At 47.5% G+C, this 19,410-nt stretch overlaps 2 protein-coding genes and 3 long non-coding RNA genes across 6 annotated transcripts; 2 read left to right on the plus strand and 3 right to left on the minus strand.

Annotated features, from left to right (window-relative positions):
- The first annotated feature begins 4 nt into the window (after positions 1 to 4).
- Positions 5 to 1,193, plus strand: LOC145555100 (uncharacterized). Its single transcript, XR_014091188.1, has 2 exons — positions 5 to 669; positions 741 to 1,193. It is a non-coding gene; the product is annotated as an uncharacterized LOC145555100 (long non-coding RNA).
- Positions 1,194 to 4,529: 3,336 nt separating this feature from the next.
- Positions 4,530 to 8,633, minus strand: LOC103461320 (acylphosphatase-2-like). 2 transcript variants are annotated; one of them, XM_081616407.1, is made up of 4 exons: positions 8,336 to 8,633; positions 8,203 to 8,219; positions 7,066 to 7,325; positions 4,530 to 4,961 (listed from the first exon to the last, which is right to left on the minus strand). In XM_081616407.1, the coding sequence occupies exons 1-4, from the start codon at positions 8,391 to 8,393 to the stop codon at positions 4,847 to 4,849; spliced, it is 450 nt and encodes a 149-aa protein (XP_081472533.1). In that variant the 5' UTR covers positions 8,394 to 8,633; the 3' UTR covers positions 4,530 to 4,846. The 2 variants fall into 2 exon arrangements, with proteins under 2 accessions (XP_081472533.1, XP_081472532.1); XM_081616406.1 differs by having other exon boundaries at positions 7,066 to 7,169; positions 8,336 to 8,495.
- Positions 8,634 to 10,180: 1,547 nt separating this feature from the next.
- Positions 10,181 to 11,875, minus strand: LOC145555098 (uncharacterized). The gene is made up of 2 exons (XR_014091186.1): positions 11,846 to 11,875; positions 10,181 to 11,693 (listed from the first exon to the last, which is right to left on the minus strand). It is a non-coding gene; the product is annotated as an uncharacterized LOC145555098 (long non-coding RNA).
- Positions 10,947 to 12,153, plus strand: LOC145555099 (uncharacterized). Its single transcript, XR_014091187.1, has 2 exons — positions 10,947 to 11,500; positions 11,895 to 12,153. It is a non-coding gene; the product is annotated as an uncharacterized LOC145555099 (long non-coding RNA).
- znf365 (zinc finger protein 365) lies at positions 12,020 to 18,700 on the minus strand. The gene is made up of 6 exons (XM_081616405.1): positions 18,389 to 18,700; positions 15,480 to 16,042; positions 15,099 to 15,405; positions 14,843 to 15,014; positions 14,497 to 14,537; positions 12,020 to 14,259 (listed from the first exon to the last, which is right to left on the minus strand). Exons 2-6 carry the CDS (start codon positions 16,030 to 16,032, stop codon positions 14,043 to 14,045), a joined length of 1,290 nt encoding a protein of 429 aa, XP_081472531.1. The 5' UTR covers positions 16,033 to 16,042; positions 18,389 to 18,700; the 3' UTR covers positions 12,020 to 14,042.
- Positions 18,701 to 19,410: the final 710 nt, after the last annotated feature.

Raw genomic sequence — 19,410 nt, forward strand, 5'->3', positions numbered from 1 at the left:
TCCTCCTCCTCCTCCTCCTCTTCCTCCTCCTCCTCTTCCTCCCCCCGCCCACAGCGCGGATCAGACTGCAGCGGAAGGTGCGCTCGGTTTACACACCGCCCTGCACCGGAGAGTCTGGATCAGGTTACAGATTAAAGGTTGATTAACTCAATAAATCCACTCAGAAAGTGAAACTCTTTAATCCTATTGGTTCATTCCACAAATACCAACATTTAAATTATGGTTATTTTAATGATTCTGAATCAGAACTAAAGAAAAATCAGAAAAGATGAAGTTATTGTGGTGGGATGGTGTTTCACCCTCCCCCACGCTTTGCGTCGGGTGTGGCGAGAGGCGCACCACTGATTGGTGGGCGGGGCAGATGCCTTTAAAGCTGGGTAAGTCGCTGCGAGGTGTGTGTGTGCCCTTGTTTCCTCCACTGTCTGCACAATTGGCGGCTACATGTTGGCGGTGTTTGATGAGCTCGTCTGATGTTGTAAGTGCCATTTTTCTGCTATCCGGGCTGGGATCGTGGTTGGTTTTTGGGTGCTACACCTGTCGTGCGTTTCCGCAGCGCGGCTCTGCTCGCGTTGCCGGCCGCGGCTGGAGGTTGTGGTGGTGTGTGGCTTCTGTCTAGCCCTCGTCTGCTGATCTGCTCCCTCCTGGTGTAGGCTGTGTCTCCATCCCTGGGTAAGCTACCTGTCCTTTAGTTTTTGGATTATGTTTATTTTGTATTTAGCATTAATGGGTTTCTGTTTCAGGCAACTGATTGTGTGGAGCTGCAGTGCTTTGGACGCTTTGCTGCTTTGTCTTGTCGCTGTTTGTTCTGGCCGCTCTCCGCTGAGCCTGTTGTGGATTGGGCAGGCTGGTGGGCGGGGCATTACTACTCTGGCCCCCATAGAAGGGCACTTGGAGAGACGACAACTTGTTCCATCCTTGAAGCATTTTCTTTTAGTTTGTTGAAGTATTCTTTTGTTTCGTTTGAGTGCTGTGTTATTTCTTTTGCGTGCATGTTCTTGTTTTCTTTTACTTTGTTGCATTTGCATGGTTTGCTTGTTTTTTTTGGAACAACCTCATCTTGTCTGTCACTTCTTGTGTGTTCCCTTCTTTGGTTCCGGCGACCAAGTAGTGAGCCCGATGCCTTGGATTTTAAAAGAAGTGTTTTAAAAAGAACTTTTAGATAATTGTTTAATAAAGTATTGTACACTGTTAAATCTGTGTTCTGGTGTGTCTTGTTACTTTTTTAGAGATATCTCCACCTGCTGGTCACATTATGATATCAGATCAATAAAAATAGATTTTAACTCATGAATGTCCGGATCAGCGTCTCGATGCCTTGGAGCTGAAGGACAAACAGTCAGAAACATGAAAACGTCTCTGGAGTCAGAACTTCCAGAACCACACAGACTGCAGCTGACCCGTTCCTGAACCAGAGACGGATCAGAACCGTCTGGCCCGTTGAGGAGAACCAGAACCAGAACAGAACCTCCGTGCCACGCTGCACTGATGCAGTAACTAAAGCAAAAGGAGCTCAGACCCAGAACCTGGACCGGTCCGGTAGAAACACACTGATGGATTAAAGTATAATATATATATATAATATTTTATATGGTTTTTTTTGATGTAGTTTTTTTATCTCTGGCTCCAACATGTAGCTGGTTGCCATGGTAACAGTCCCTTTATTTATCCCAGTCTCCTCCATGGTTTTCCTCCTCCCACATCGTCTGTATAAAAATAAACGCAGCAGGAAGCTGATGGGATGGAGACGCTCCTTGGTTTAAAATAACCTGTTACCATGGAAACGTGGAGGAAAGCAGCCTTTAAACGTGATACTGTTTTAATAAACTTCTGTTTAAATCATATTTAGTGATTTTATCTAACATGATCTTTCCTGAAGTCGGACTAAAAGCTGCAGCGGATCAGATTCTGATGTTTTAACCTCCATGAAGGAGCTGAAGTTTCTGCAGATCCGCTCTGACGTCCGGAAACGTGACGCTGCTCTCCGCCCCTCTGGGCCGCTGCGGTGGATGAATGAAGCGCTCCTGGGGGGCGGGGCCTCCGCCGCAGGGAGGAGGAGGAGGAGGAGAGGCTGCAGAGGGTGGAGGATGCCAGACTGAACCCAGTTGGTGCCGACTCAGCGGTTGGGTCCCATCAGAACCAGAACCGGTTCTGGACTTTATTGGCTAAAATATGAAATAAATAAACCAGTTTATTGTTCCGGATCCTTTTTGGGTGACCCGGTCCAGTCCGGGTTCTGCAGGGTTCTGTCCGACTTTAACTGGACCTCTTAATGTTCAGCAGGTTTAGCTCATGTTCGGTTCTGTTCGGTTCATCAGGTTGTTCTCATGTTCATGACTCTTTCTCTGCAGAAATAAAAGAATAAATATTTAATAAAGTCAAGAAAACTAAACACTAAAAATAAATAAATTTAGAGAATAAATGACCAAAACTCAACTTGTGGGTTTTTGGTTTTATCTCTGGAATTACTTCTTTAATTGTTGCTGCAGTAATTAATATAAAATAATATAAATAAAATCATATTTCCTGTCCAGCGTCATCAACACGTTTATGAAAACCGGACCTGAAACAGACCAAACGCCCATATATGGTCATCGGATATAATCTGGACCTCATGAGAACGTCCTGCTGCAGAACATGGAGAAACAACAGAAGAAGAAAGAAGGAGTCAGGGTGAAAGGTCAAAGGTCAAGCAGGCCAGTCTCTATGTTCTGTTCTGTTTTCTGGAAACCCGGCTGGGTCTCTGTTTCCATGGCGATGAGGCCCAAAGAGGAAGCATGACCATAAACCAGTAAACCAACAGCAACAGGTGCAAAGACTGGAATGAAACCAGAACCAGAACCTGAAGCAGAACCGGAACCTGAACCAGAACCAGCACCAACGGGCTGAACACAGGAGATCTGCTGGCTGGGTGTGAGGAGTCAAACCGGGTCGACCTTCAGAACCATCAGAACCTTCAGTCTGCAGATGGAGAGCTGAGCTGGTCCTGGTTCTACGGGTCAGAACACCTGGACCAGAACCAGCCCGTCGGGTCGAACACGCCGCCCTGTGTGGGCCGGAGAGACGAGTCTTTTCTTCTTCTGTTTCTCTAACAGACTGTCTGACTGAGCAGCGTTTCCACGGCGACCACTATGGGATGCCAAACACGGTTGCTGGGAGAGGAAGAGGAGGAGGAAGATTCTTCAGAGTGATGAAGAACTGACTCTCTGCACCTTCAGCAACGTGTGGGGGAGGGGCAGCTGGATCCAACGGGTTCTGGTTCTGTAAACCAGCCTGTTGTAGAACCTCCCAACCAGCAGGGGGCGCCGTCACAAGCTGCCTGTTTGGTTCATGACTCAGTGGAAAAGCAGGAAATCATTCCAGTCAGCTCATTTATGATTTATGATTTTATCTAAAAGTCTTAAAAACTAAAATCAGTGAATAATTGTAGGATCCAACATGGCCGCCCTGCTGTTCAGAAAGGCTTTCAGGGGGCAGCGGCCCAGGGCGTCACGTTTGGAGGGGACAGAAATGTTTTTTCTTTTCTTTGTCTTTTATTTAAAAATCATATGCTGAATTTTATAAACAAATTATTCAGCTAATTTAAAAAGATACAGGTGCAGCTGATTTCTCTGGCAACGTGGAGCTCGTTGCTACCCATCATGCATCAGTTCACACCTGCTGACGAAAACGACAACCTGTGATTTAAATGAATGTTTCTCTGTTCGGGGCCCCGATCCTGGTGCTTCCGGCCCTGCAGAACGTTCATCTGGACAGGAAGATATGGGATCAAAGTTTGATTTATTTTTATTTTTTATGTTGAAAATATGTATTTAGACTCAGTTTCAGCTGCAGAAACTTTATAACCTAATATAATAAAAACAGTTTTAGGCTCTAATAATCAGTAAACATGATGAGTGAACGTTCATGGAAACAAGGAAGGAAATTTAAATGTTTTGAGTAAAAAGTTTCAGGTTAAAATGAAACAGCAGCGATAAAAACACGAAACTTATGACTCAATAAAACTGAACTTATAAAAGTGAAGCTTGTTGGCTGAACTGGAAGCAGGCAGCAGAACCAGAACCAGAACCAGAACCAGAACCTCCCACTCTCTGCTCCTCATTGTCAATGGCTGCATGCTGGTTGCCATGGCGACCGCGCTGCCGCCTCCAGCCGCTCCTCTGTAATCCGAATCCTGCTCAGATTAATAATCCCCGGGTTCAGATCCGACCCGCTGACTGGATCCTCCAGCCGGGATCGAACCGGATCACACGGCAGATCCTCGGTCAGGTGATCTGCTGTGACGCGACAGCGACTCCGCTGCTGAGCTGGAGCCAAGATGGCGGCTGGAGCCAAGATGGCGGCCGCAGCGGGACCTGCAGCCTGACGCCGTTTGTTCCTGCGGGGAGGCTGAGAGTTAAACCCGATTAATTATGAATTATTCTGATATGAATCTGTTTTTACTAAACTGCAGCTGGATCAGTGTCAGTACTGTTACTATATTCTACTGAAGTAACTGATCAATCGTTTAATATTTAAAGATGACATCATCAGACGGAACAAGATATGAAGTTTATGGACATTTTGGTATTTTAACCAAAATGACAATAATTTACATAAGTAACAAAAAATAAAATCAGGCAAAACATGTTTCCAAATCCAGAACTGCAGGTGAGAGTCTGAGTCGGTTCTGGTTCTGGTTCCGGTTCTGGTTCCCCCACCGTCCTGTTAGGTTCATTAGTTTCTCTAGTTAAAGTAAAAGATGATACATTAATTTAGCTAATGATGGAGTTTAATGTCAGACGGTTGAAACGGCTCCAGGTTTCTCTCAGATATTGGAGTTTTTTTCTGGACAGAACCAGAAACCGGGTCAGAAGCGGGTCTTGAACCCGGAGAACTCCAGCTTGTCGATGGGTTTCTGGTTGGTGAACTGGGCCCTGGTGATCCGGCTGGTCGGGCTTCCTTCCTTACTGAGCCAGAACTTCCTGCAGGAGGAGACAGGAGGTTCAGATCAGTTCACTCACACTGATCCAGAACCAGAACCAGCAAATCCTGGTCCAACTACAGCACAGATTCAGACTCAGAGGTCAAAGGTCACGATAACGATGAGTTCAACCGAAACAGAACTTTACTGACCGGATCCAAACATGAGATAAATAAAACCTAAAGAGCCAAACTGAAGGTTCTGATCCGGAACAGACGGATAATAAAGATCCACCAGAACCAGAACCAGAACCAGAACCAGAACCAGTCAGGCTTTATTTTACTGTAACGACGTAAATTTAACACATTTTATTTGATCAAATAAGAAGATTAAAATAACACTAATTACTAAAGTTTCATGAGGCTCAGATTTAAATCCTGATGATTCAAACCGAGCACCGCAGGGAATTATGGGTAAATTTAATCTTTCCTGAGGTCTTTCAGCTCAAACTGTCTTCTAGAAAAAAACGACGAATACGAGGAGAGATGAAACGATTAACTATGAACTAATGAATCAAACGGCAGATTAACGTAACGAGCCGCTGCAGAGCAGGAACGTTTGGGCCTAGTCAAAGGCTGGTGCGTGGCGTGGCTGCAGAGGGGCATGATGGGAAATAAAACCCTGATTACGGGCGGCTTGCTGCAGATTAGAGCAGATGTGGGTCAGCAGAGGCAGAAACCCGACACACTATCTGACCCACAGCTCAGAAATTAATCTGCTGGATTATAATCTGCTGCCAGCCTCAAACGCTCACGCACAGAAACGGCTCTGGGCAGAAGAAGAGCCGTCAATCTGAAACTAATCAGGAACTAGAGAATCTAACAAAAACAGAAAAACGACAGGAAGCAGAAAGAGGCGAAACGTTTCAGTTCATCACGTCGTTAGTTACATTTTGCTCCCAGTTTCAGTAAAACCGCCATGTTGGTAGGAAACTTTATCACTGAGTTCAATCAGTAAAAGAATCAAACTGATGTGAGGTCATTGATCTGGTTCGGTTCCGACTTTCAGCTTTTACTTTGAAAGCCCAGTTCATCCCAGCTTCCTGATCTGGTTTGTTGTTAATCCAGCTGCAGATTTTATTCTGCCTGATCTTCTGCACTTCAGATCAGATTCATATTTTTATTTCTGGTCGTTTTATTAGAAATCATGTCTGTGTTGCTGATATTTCCTCCACTGCTGCTGGTTCTGTCTGGACCGACCGTCCGTCCTCCCGTTTCCCTCAGCATGACTCTGCCTCCACCTGCTCTAGGCGGCGTCTTGTGACCTGATGCGTTTCCTGTTCCCAGGCATGACAGGAAGTGAGGTCGTGGTGAAAGTGGAACGGACAGGAAGGAGGAGTTTGTTGCTTCCTGTCGGTTTAACCATGAACTAAAGAGGTTACCATGGCAACGCCAGAATCTGCTTTTATCCGGCTCTCATGATAAAGTTTACGGATAATTAAACTGTTTTCAGGAAAGAGGTCAGATCAGCAGCTTGATGGTTTTATGACACCTGCAGGTTTATGTTTTATATAATCTGCCAGACTAACTATTAAAATCAACATTAAGGAATAATTAAACTCCTGTTTCTGGTTGAAAACTCACCTATGAGTTAATTTTGTCTCATTAGAGTGTAATAAGATATTTGCATCAGAAACTAGACCATTTTGTGTTTTGTGTAATAATATAAATGCTTTAAAACTATAAAACCTGCTCATATAACCAGAAGGTATTAAACAGAAAACGTCATAAAGTCACATTTTAAACCTGAACAAACTGAGTCGGTTCATCAGGAAGCTGATTTAAAGGGACAGCGTCCCTCTGAAGGCAAACAGCTCCATCTAGTGGCCGGAAACGGCCCGACATCTCAGTGTGTGTCTCAGTGTCTCGGTGTCTCAGTGTCTCAATATGTGTCTCAGTGTCTCAGTGTGTGTCTCAGTGTCTCTGTGTGTGTCTCAGTGTCTCTGTGTGTGTCTCAGTGTCTCAGTGTGTGTCTCAGTGTCTCAGTGTGTGTCTCAGTGTCTCAGTGTCTCAGTGTGTGTCTCAGTGTCTCAATGTCTCAGTGTCTCAGTGTGTGTCTCAGTGTCTCAATGTCTCAGTGTCTCAGTGTGTGTCTCAGTGTCTCACATCTCCTCCACCATGGCGGCCGGTCCCTGCGCCTGTCCCACCACCGTCCCAGAGGACGTGTTCTTCACCCAGCCCACCAGGCGCAGACCCTCTTTCTCTGTGTGCTGCAGGACAGGAGACGTTTCCCTCACTTTGAAATGAAGACATGAGGAGCTGCTGGTTTCAGTCCAGACTGAGAGACGCAGCAGCGCCGTCTCTGAGGCTGATGGACGGCGGCGACACGATGACAGGAAGGACTGGAGATCTGGTCGGATTAGCAGCTAAAGTTAAAAGCCAGATTATTATGGTCTGTTCTTCATGAGGCAGCAGCTGATGGGCTGACCGCTCTCTAACTGGTCCCTGTGAGACGGCCTGGACATGTCTGTCCTGCAGGATGTCCAAACTGTCTTTAATCTGACTAAATTCAAGTTATTCCAGGAACAGCAGACAGGAAGAACAGATCATCTGACGGGACTAACATGTAATTCACGTGAGTCTGAACCGGAGGCGATCTGCGCCTCTGATCCGCCATCTTGGTAGGCAAACGCAGAGCGAAGCGTCGCTTCACCACGGCAACCAGACCAACAGGAAGAGAAACATGCATCAACAAAATGGCTGCTGTTCAGACGGATGAGACGGAGAATGTGGTTCGTTCACTGTTGGCATAGCAACAACCTACCAAGATGGCCGTCAGTAAGTTACACTCTGTTCTGATCATTTTCTAATTTTCTGTTTTATAAACTCAGAACTGAATCTGTTAAATCTCCACCAGCTGAGTTCACTGAGAACAGCGCCACCGTGAGGCCGAGCAGGAAAATGCACTGGTTGTTATTAAAAAGTGATTATTCTGTTTATTTCTATATTGATTCTGTCCTGCAGAGCAGAAACGGTTCGATTTTCTGATCCAGATCTGAGTTTTAATCATGGAGTAAAAAACTAAACAGAGTTTCATTCCAAACTGACTTATGTTGATAAAAAACTGAAAAAAAAACTTCATTATTGATGAAAACGTAGAAAAACGTGAAGTAAAAACTCAGATGGTGATACTTTGGTTCCTTTCCATCAATAGATAAGTGATAATTGTGATATTGATCGGCTCCATCCTCACGGTTTGCTCTCTGGATCAGAACAATAAAATGTTTTCAGCATCAGACTCACCATTCTGAAGCAGACACCTGGAAAACAGAAACAGAGTCGGTTCAGAACCAGAACCATGAAGCCCGGCCCGACTGCTGGTCTAATTTAAGCAGCAGGATCGTTTTCAGCCGCAGAGGAAGAGGAGCAAACGGACCCTGAACATGGCCGAAGACCTCAAAGTCCACCGACTCCAGACCGCTTTCTGCAGACATCCTGGACACGAGACGACCCGGGACAGAGGGGGACAGAGAGGGACAGAGAGGGACAGAGGGGGACAGAGAGGGACAGAGGGGGACAGAGGGGACAGAGGGGGACAGAGGGGGACAGAGAGGGACAGAGGGGGACAGAGAGGGACAGAGGGGGACAGAGGGGGACAGAGAGGGACAGCTGCACCGTCTGGTACCGACCCAGTCCGGTTCTCCTCCTCGGCTCTTAAAGGAGCAGCTCTCCGCTCAGAGCCGCTGCTGCTCTGTGTTCAGACTGGAGACTCGATCTGCTGCAAAGGAATCAGATTAAATTTAAAACAAAGGAATCAGATTAAATTTAAAACAAAGGAATCAGATTAAATTTAAAACAAAGGAATCAGATTAAATTTAAAACAAAGGAATCAGATTAAAACTGTTGACAGCCTGTGAAGCCGCCGCTGTGTTTCTGTGAGCTGCTCTGATTCAGAGTTATAACATTCATTTATGCTTCAGTAGATTTATGTCTGTGTTTAAGTAAAGAAGAGAAATATTAACGTTTATCCAAGGCAGCATTAGCATTATGCTAACCAGAGCGACGTTAGCATAACGTTCATAGCTGATCACTAGCGGAGACCAAACGGCAGCAGGTGAAGCACAGAAACGGTGAAACGGCGCAGATCAAAGTAACAGAAGCTGTAGTTTACAGAACATCTGGAAAATCCTCCGCTTCTCAGTCAGGATGGAGATTTCGGTCTCAGTCTCCCTCCGCTGCCGCCGCCATCACATTTATCACCATGGCAACGCAAACCTTCCGGCATCTAGTATGGCAAGCCCCAAAGATATTTTATTCAGCGATGCTGATTGGCCAAATGTTTATTATTTTTCCCCTAGCGATTACGTACAGACATAATATAGAGTAGACCCCGCATTAGCTGCTCCGGCGCAGGAAATACGGCGGCCATCTTAGAGAGGTCGTCCCTCCTACTTTGCTCAACCAAACAGCAGAAGATGCCTCAGCACTGAGGATATTGTTGTTCTGATTGATGGACTATTGATGTGAGGCTCCACAGACAACATTTCACAAGTAAGATGGACATTTTATTGTGTATATATTGTGATTATAATATTACTTTACTGTATTTATGTCCACCAAAGAGATACCAGCTAATATTAGCTACAGTGCTTGGTGTAATACGGGTTCAGCCGCTATGAAGGATAACTGAGATAATGTAAATCTAAAATAATTAATTATTCTCTAACATTGACTTAGATTATCTGACACAAGAGCCTATATTAGAAATGAAACAATGTAACACATATTATAAAACGTATATTATGTGTTATAACATTCACCAGCAAAGTTTACACAGGTGGTAAAGACTATTATTTAAATGTAATTCATCCCAAATCTTCCGTTTTTGTTTTGAAGGTTTCCTAAAGACACGATGTGAGGAAGAAGAGGGAGAATCTATAGAGAGAGACGGATTCACTGCAGGATGAATCTCACATTTTGGACTCGATCTCAGCTGCTGAGTCTCTGAAGCTAGAAATCTGGAAACCAGCCGACAGATAGAGGATTATGATTATCTGCATTTACACCTTTAAGAAAAGGTTCAGGAAGAATGAAAGTTTAAATCCTGCTTTCATTTCAGTGAAAAGGTTTTGAAGTCGTAGAGGAGAATTGATCAAAGCTCAGTTAGAAAAGCCTCAGAGGGAAACATGGGGAAATAACGGCGCAGCTGAAATGACCAGAACCTTTCAGAACCTTTCAGAACCTGCAGACGTTCACAGAAACCCAATGACTCAGAACCCGGTTTGGTCTCATGTTTGTTCTTTAATCCATCGAACATCATGACAGGACAGAGACTGCAGCTCCTCACAGTGTTTCACAGACTGGAGCAAAGGCACCAAACTAGAGATTACTCCTCCCAGCCGGGTCCAAACGGACCGAACCGGGCCGAGGGAAGAACACACGACACGAACACAACATGGAAACCCAGCGGCCTCTCTGAACAGAACCAGTCAGGGCCCGTTTGGGCTCCTGACGTGGCTACATTCATCTCCTGGTGTGAAAACAACCAGCAAAGTGCAACTTCCTGCTCAGACCGCCAAAATAAAGTTTCTCTGCTAGAAAACACACAGCAGGTTATAGAGACACCAGCAGCTACAGCATGCTTCACCACGGAGGCTGGACACGACAGGGTTCTACCTTCCACCAAACATTCAACAGCTTCCTGGAAAAACTAAAACCTCCATTACAGGGCAGGTCAGAGGTCAGGGGTTACCATGGCTACCACTAAGCCTCCTCCAGGACAAGAATCAGGGCGATTTTAGATTGAAGAAAATTTACACCAAAAAATCTGAGATTAATAAATTAGCTTCACATATTTACAGGAAATAAAAACTGATGTCCAAAAGTTGTAAATTAGCGAGAAAATGTAAAATATAAATTGATTACAAGGCAGAAACGTCTGATTTCGGGTTAAGATATCGTTAGGATATCGTTAGGATATCCATCCTAATATCATATATTTGGATGGATGGATGGATGGATGGATGGATGGATGGATGGATGGATATCGTCAGATGGCCACAGATTATACATTTATGCTTTTTTAATCTTTTATTGTTTTCTAGCAAATTTAATTTTTTTTCCAAATCAATCAAAATCCAAAAGAAATTTTCTAAATATTAGAAATTAATTAGGAAATTTCAGTTTCTTGGTGAAAATTGACTCAACATCACTGGACACTGTAAAAACACAAAATCTGATTTTAGTTCAGTTTGTAGTCAAATAAAACGAGGAAAATGACGAGTGGGCGATTATTTCACCTGGAACATGTTAACAAAACTCGCTGTAAGAAGTTAGTTTTGTCTTTTCTCCACCAGAAAATAGAGCAGAAATACTTGGTGGGGGTGCAGTGGGTGGCACTGTTGCCCTGAAGGTCGTGGGTTCGATTCCCGGCCCGAGTTTTTCCCCATGTTCTCCCTGTTCAGGCTGGTTCTGACTGGATCTCCGGATTCCAACCAGAAACATGTGAAACTGGCCTCCAATTCTCCCTAGGAGAGAGTTTGTACTGCGACGGACAGGTGACCCATCAGGTATCAGGTGACCCGTCCAGGTGACCCATCAGGTGTCAGGTGACCCATCAGGTGACCCGTCCAGGTGATGGACGGGTCACCTGACACCTGGACAGGTCTCCTGACGGGTCACCTGATGGGTCACCTGGACGGGTCACCTGATGGGTCACCTGATACCTGATGGGTCACATGACACCTGGACAGGTCTCCTGACGGGTCACCTGATGGGTCACCTGGACGGGTCACCTGGACAGGTGACCTGTCCAGGTCACCTGTCCAGGACCTGTCCACCTGGTGTCAGGTGGTCTCCTGTCCACCTGACACAGGAGACCCATCAGGTGACCCGTCAGGTGACCCATCAGGTGACCCGTCCAGGTGATGGACGGGTCACCTGATACCTGATGGGTCACCTGACACCTGGACAGGTCCTGGACAGGACCTGTCCAGGTGTCAGGTGACCCATCAGGTATCAGGTGACCCGTCCACCTCCTGACCCCACTGTGACAGGACGTGTGATAAAATGGATGGAATTGAACTGGGTTGGGTTTTGTGTTTTTGCAGTGCGTGTCAGATTCTCATCGAGTCGTTTTATTTACACGGAACCAGAACATTTAGTGAAACAGAACCGGAACCAGAACATTTAGTGAAACAGAACCGGAACCAGAACATTTAGTGAAACAGAACCGGAACCAGAACATTTAGTGAATGAAGGAAGCATCTGGAACATTTTCCACCAATCCGGATCGGCTGGGTTCTAGATCCTGGTTATGATCGGACCATCAGAACCAGCTGAACACCAACGCTGTGATGAGGACCGGGTCAGCAGAACCATGGGTCGGCGCCGGTAGAACTCTGGGAGGAACAGACTCATCGGATCGGGGCGGAAACACTGCAGGTGACCCGTTTCTGGTTCTGAGCCCGGTTCAGACCAGATAAAGAGGGTCCGGCATCCATCAGGTTCTGCTTTGTTCTGGTACCGGTACCGAGGTTCTGGGCTCGGTTGTGAACAGTGGACTGGTCTCTAAGATGTCAGAACCAAACCGGGCCTTGGACCAGCAGTTAGTTCATGTAGGATGTATCCGACCCAGACCCGGTACCAGTTGGTGGTTCCTGGCCCAAACCGGAGCTGAAGGAGAGAAACCTGCTGCTGCGGCTCCAGAACCTGATCTCTAATCGGGTCGAATGACTCGGTCCATTCTGGATCCTGAGGACGGGTCCAGGAACAGCTCCAGAACCGGGTTGGGGAGCAGCTCCAGAACCTCTCCCCTCAGTCTGGAGGTCCATTTAACGGACTGGTTCAGGGTCAGAACCTCTCAACCCGACCAGGTCCAACAGAACTCATTTCTCTGGTCTGATAAACTGGACCGGGTCAGTAGTTCTCCTGCAGGTCCTGACGGTTTTCTTTAGGTTCTTCCAGAACCTTCTAAGGGTTTTTAAGGTGAATTTCTAGATTTCCAGAACCTTTAATGGTGAGTCTTTGCTAGCTAATCGTTAGCTACGCTAACCCTTATAATAATTATAATCATTAGTTCTGATAACGCTAAACAACAACATGGTATTTAGCAGAAGCTAATGTTAATGGCTGTACCAACATGTATTTCGCAAAAGCTAAGGCTAAAGCTAAGGCTAAAGCTAAGGCTAAAGCGCTCTACCCACATGGTATTTTGCTGAAACTGATGCTAAAATGCTAAACCAACATGGTCTTAGCGGAAGCTAACATGCTAATCTCAGCCATGTTGATGCCCACCATGTGTCACAAGGAAAACATGTTTGTTTGTTGTTTACTTGCCATTTGCTCAATAAAGATGTGGGAGAAAAAGACAAAAGGTATGGAGAGGAAACTGTCTCCACCCCTTCAAAATAATGGCATGGAAACGTCTGAACACTTGAAGAATTGCTAACAGTTGATGAGCAAAACTTGAACAGATGTTGAATTTTATTCAAGTTTATAAATTTGAATTTGTCTGGAGAATTCAAGCTAAGCTACGCTAACGTTTTAAACTAAATGAAGAGCTAGCTGCGCTATTAGCGCATTAGCGGAGATGTTCCCACCACTGCTGACATCTAATGTTGGACAGAACCTGGATCAGAACCTGGATCAGAACCTGGATCAGAGGAAAACTGCTGAATCCGGATCCATCCTCTGGAAAACCGGACAGAAAAAGCAACAGAGCCCAGAGAAATCCACCAGGAAGATCTGCTGCCTGCATGCAGAACTCCTGGAGGTTCTGTAGAACCGGGTCAGAATGAGAAGCTTCGACCCAATGAGAGGGAGAGTTTCTGATTCATGAATACTCTGGTTCTGACCCGATCAGTTTGTGCTGATGTATGAGGAACCAGAACCGCCCTGCAGAGGTTTGATCCAGAACAGAACACAGCTGGTACATTTAGCCTGGTCCGGTTGGTACTTCTGTTGGTTCTGACTACGATCAGAACCGGGTTGCTTTCTGGTCCACTTCACCTCAGCAGACAAACATCCAGAACTAGAAGGTACCAGCAGAACTCTGGGATCGATTCAACGACTACAGGAACCGAGGGAGGCCGGTTCTGCTGAGGTTCTGTTCAGGCCCGTCTGTCTGGGCCATCTCTGCAGTTCTAGGCCTCGTACCCGGTGGACCGGCGCCGCTGCTGGTTCCAGATGTCGTCTCTGTGCTCCGGCCGGCAGAACAGCCTGGAGGACTGGGCCAGGCGTTCCTGGCGCTCCCGGTCCCGGTCCGGACCCGCTTTGGAGCCCGGAGGCCCACCGCCGAACCGGCAGGATGACTGAGTCCTGTTGTCATGGAAACCGGAGAACAGCTGACCCCCTGCGGACCTGGAAACATCAGAGACGGTAACCGGGTCAGAAGACGATCCAGAACCGCCAACCTAGCAGGAACCAGCTGACCCAACCATGAGGCACGGCGGTGGCTCCGTCATGGTCTGGGTACGGGTTCAGAGGTCGCCATCGTCCAGAACGACGGAGGAAAATGTTTCAAATCGAACCTTCAGGTTCTTCATTTGATTGTTTTGGCCTGAAACGTTTGGATCAGATGAGCATAGAAAGGCTGACCTGCTTTTACTGACTCTGTGTCGGCCGACATCAGTCTGAGTCTGGAGACGAGAAGGAAAACATCTAATGAGGAGACGATCAGATAAACAACAAACTCTGAGTTTCTCCTCCCTGGTCCTCAGGCCTCCTGTCCTCCATGTTTCCCTTCTGAAACTCCTGGATTGAATCTCTAGGTGACCATCAGGGTCTGCAGCACCTGATGGTCATGCAGTCATTTGATCAGCGGTTCTGGAACAGAGGCTCATCTAGGACATGCAGATCAGGGGCCTGAGGACCAGGGGGGGGAAACTCTATCTGTAGTCCAACCAACCCAGAGCCTCCTCTCCACCAGGGGGCGCTGCTGTACCTTGTGGCGCTCGCCCTGCGCCGGGCCGCCGTTCACCTGGTAAAACTCCACCAGCTTCTCTGCCAGGGCGATCCGACCCAGCAGGTTCTCGATGAAGCGCTGGATCCGGACTTTCCCGCTCGTCTCCTGGCGGGCCGCGGCCTCCAGGAACCTCTGGATGGTGAGCACCTCCCTGGAGGAGGAGCAGCAGAACATCAACCCAGAGGCGGATGTTCTGACCCGCTCCGCTCAGAGGTCGGACCCCGGCGGCCCCTACCTCTCCCGGCGCTCCAGCTCGCTCTCGGACGCGTTGAGCTGCTCCCTCAGCGCGGCGATCACCATGACGGCCACGTCCACCTGCCGGCTGAGCGAGCGCTCCCGCTCCGCCACCTGCTGCCGCTCCTGGGCCAGGTGCTGCGAGTGAGCGCGCTCACACAGCAGCTCGGTGTCGGTCCGGGCCAGCTCCGTGCTGACCGTGGCCAGGCGCCGCTGCATGGTGCCGTCGGCGGCCCGCAGGATGCTGGCCAGCCGCCGCCGCACCGCCGCGGAGGCCGCCGCCGTCTCCCGGCCGCAGTAGCTCTGCGCTGGTGGAGCCAGTGAAGAAGAGACGTTAACTTCCTGCTGGGGGAAAAGGAGCCGCGCTGGAGGAGAAACTCACCAACCGGGTCCAGGTCCGGGTCCGGAGGGGACGGGAGGTGAGGGAGGCGTCCTGAGTCCGACTGTTTGACTTCTGACTCATCTCTGGTCTCTTCTTCATCCTCCTCTTCCTCCCCTGTATCTTCATCATCCACGCCTTCCTCCTGCGTCCCCACGCCGACGCTCTGGGTGCGCCTCCTCACCGCGCCGTAGGAGTGCAGGTAGCCGCTGTCTCTGCTGTCGCTGAGGGAGCGGACCGGCCGCGCGGCGCCGTGCTGCCCCCTGCGGGCCGGGAGGCTGGCGTCCTGCCAGGCGATGGCGGCCGCCAGCGGGTCGGGGAGCGACCCCGTGATGCTGAAGTCTCCGGACACCACGTCCGGAGAGCGGTAGGAGTGGCGGTACTCCAGGTGGGCCCGCAGGGAGGCCAGGCTGCGGAACCGCTGCTGCTCGCCGCATCGGGGGCATCGGAACGGGAGTTCACAGGAAGTGACGGAGTCCGGAAGGGCGCCGCAGGCCTGACCGTTCCTCTCCAGCAGGAAGGAACCAGAACCTCTGGAGTACAACTTCTGCTGCATCTCTCCACTCCTGAAGAACAGGAAGAGAACCTGTTGGTACCGTTAAGGTCGTTTCGTACCGAACGGTTCGACTTCCTCACTTTGACAGCTGAAGGTTCATTTAGGGACTAAAGTTTTCTGGTCAGATCAGGAGGAGGAAACTGGAGGATCAACAGGTGCAACCAGACTTTCATCCTCTAGATCAGGGGTGGGCAACTCCAGGCCTGCAGGGCCTCCTGCAACTTTTAGATGTGTCTGTACTTCAACACACCTGAGTCAAATAATGAGGTCGTTAGCAGGACTCTGGAGAACCTGACTGCCCTGAGGAGGAGATTCAGCTGTTGGATCCAGGTGTGTTGGACCAGGAGACGTCTAAGAGTTGCAGGACACCGGACCTCCAGGACCAGGATTGCCCACCCCTGGTCTAGATGCTCCACTAAGGAGCCAAAGTCTCCAGAAACGGGGAACCTGCTGGTTTCAGTCGGTCAAATTTAAGACCAAATAAACCGTAAATATTGGGGATGATTGGGATCCTGCAGGATGTTAGAGGTTGGAAACACAAGAGGGTCAGTGGCAAAAATGAACGTCATCCATCAAACCTTGGATGAATTTTCACTTATGATAGATGCAAACAAAGCTAGCTAGCTAGCTAATGTACCTGGCTACATTAGCTAGCTAGCTAGCTACATTAGCGGTGTTAAGGAAGAATTATTTGTGACTAAATTTAGAAAAGAATCTGTCTCTCCTACTTCCTGTTTGGGTCTCGGGTTCTCTTGACGGTTTCGCGTTTGGGACAAAACAACGATGCGTGAAGACGTCAGAATTTCAGAATTTAATCCAAATCGGAACAAAGTGAGAAGATACAACAGAAAACTACAAAATGATAGACGCATTCATTACCTGAGACAAGAGATGTGGACAGAAAAGACGTCTTTGGAGAAAGACCTAAATCTGATCTGTGTGGAAAGTTTTACCTTCTTTGATTTGTTCAAATAAGGCGTCTGTTTGCTCATCCAACCAGGACGTGTCTCTGATCCTCTCTAAAGACATTTGTCCCCATTGTCTAAGCAGAGCTTCTCTGAACTCCTGCTGCTTCACGGCTGTAACAGATCAGAGTGAAAAGCTGGAACGTCTACTGAGGGCCGATCAGAGATCCCTGCAAACAAGTTCTGCCATCGGCTGAGTTCCAGAACCTTCTTAACCCAGATTAAGATTAGGGAATAAGGCCGACAGCAGATTACACAAAATTAAGAAAATCTACCGATTTATCGGTGCATCGCTGGTTCCAGGCATGACTGCCGATAATCTGACAGCAGGAGATGCAGCTTCCCATCCGACCTGCTGATTCTGACGTTGGCCGGTACCGATTCTGAGATGAGGTCCGATTCTCACGGAAGTGTTGGATCTCCCAAAGTTCAGGGTCGGTTCACCTCCCATTTTAAAACAGAGGAACCAGTTTTCTGTGTTCTGCTACGCTGGAGGTCAGGATTAGTTTAACCCCTGACTGACTCAGTTCAGAGAATCAGGAACCAGTTCAGAGAATCGGATCAATCTTTGTCTGTCCAGGGTTAGAAAAGACATGAGGGCGGAGTGATGCTGTGGGCCGAGACCTGAGAAAACCTTACTGAGTTCTGGCAGCGAGTGACTGAACTCTGAACTAGTTCTTTCAGGAAAGAATCGTTCTGTTCAGAACCTGAATCAGAACCCAGCATGATCTCCAGAGGTCCAAACCGAGAACCTCCACCGTGCCGCGGCCCACAGCATGATGAACCTCCACCGTGTTGAGGCCCACAGCATGATGAACCTCCACCACAGCATGATGAACCTCCACCGTGCCGCGGCCCACAGCATGATGAACCTCCACCACAGCATGATGAACCTCCACCGTGCCGAGGCCCACAGCATGATGAACCACCACCACAGCATGATGAACCACCACCACAGCATGATGAACCTCCACCGTGCCGCGGCCCACAGCATGATGAACCCACAGCATGATGAACCTCCACCGTGCCGAGGCCCACAGCATGATGAACCACCACCACAGCATGATGAACCTCCACCACAGCATGATGAACCACCACCGTGCCGAGGCCCACAGCATGATGAACCTCCACCTGAAGGTTTCCAGATTAAACCAGATCAACATGAACTAAAGAGCCACTTAGAAACAAATCAGGATGAAATATAAAAACATTAATGAGATAAACCGACAAACTCTCCATATTTATCCGTTATTTTAATATTTAATGATTCCTGGATGAGTCTTCATTGTTTACAGCATCCAATCAGATATGAAATTATCAGAATGGGGCCAATTATGAATGAAAAATGAGACCAAGTGGGTCGGATCGACCCGAACTGCAGCTTCACTCACAGAACATCAGCCGAACCGGGCCAGCATGGTTCCGTTTAATCTGGTTTTAATTCTCCAGCTCCAACAGGTCAGTCCGTCCTCTCAGTCTGTTCTGCTCCGGCTGGCAGCAGCGGGCTGTGACCCAGTAACGCCGGACCGGACCGGAACCGGAACCAGAACCGAGCAGCAGCTCGTCCAGCGGCTCCTTCTCAGCGACTGAAGCGGGTTTAGGCGGAGCGGCTCCGGCTGAAGGAGTCATGTCGCAGACAGAGACGGTCCTCCATGATGTCATCAGCAAGCTGGACACGCTGCTGCCAACACACTTCCGGTTGGGCTTTTCAGAATAAAACCACGCTGATGGTCATTTACAGCAGAAATCTTTAATAATCTGAATATTATGTCACCAGATTAACATCGCAGAGCCACATAAACTCAGAGATAGTTAATTAGTGATAAACTAGAGAACAAAGGTGCCGACTTCATCCGGGAACATCGAAAAGCCTCAGAATCCAACCGGAAGTAAAAACTGGCTGGTTACGTTTCTGCGTGTTTTTCTTCAGATCCTCTTGCTGTTGCGGTTAAATCTATACATTATTACCCATCAAATGGTTAAAAATTCATTTTATTAAAATTTATACATTAATTATCAGAAATCAAAAATGGTATAAAAAAAACGTATTTTTTTACATTTTACTAATTATGTTCTTATTAATAGTAATTTTGAGTTTGACTCTAAATCAAACTCCGTCCAGCTCGACGTGAGTTTTTCTGAGGCTCTTTGTGGGATTTAAACTACCAGACAAACATCAGTGATGACAGATCAATGATTCTGATCAGTTTATACTGAAGACATGAACTGAGCTCTTAGCAAAACATTGTAATATTCTACATATCATGTGAAATTTATATTTTAAATAATTACAAATGATCATTTTTCTTTTCTTTTACAATAATAACCAAAAACAAATGAAAGAAACAGAAACAATCAGTTTTTAGTTTTGATATAATCAGAAAACTTTGTATTAATTTTGGGGTTTAATGAT

Source organism: Poecilia reticulata, chromosome 15, assembly GCF_904066995.2.
Source record: "Poecilia reticulata chromosome 15, P_reticulata-male-v2, whole genome shotgun sequence".
NCBI lineage: Eukaryota > Metazoa > Chordata > Actinopteri > Cyprinodontiformes > Poeciliidae > Poecilia > Poecilia reticulata.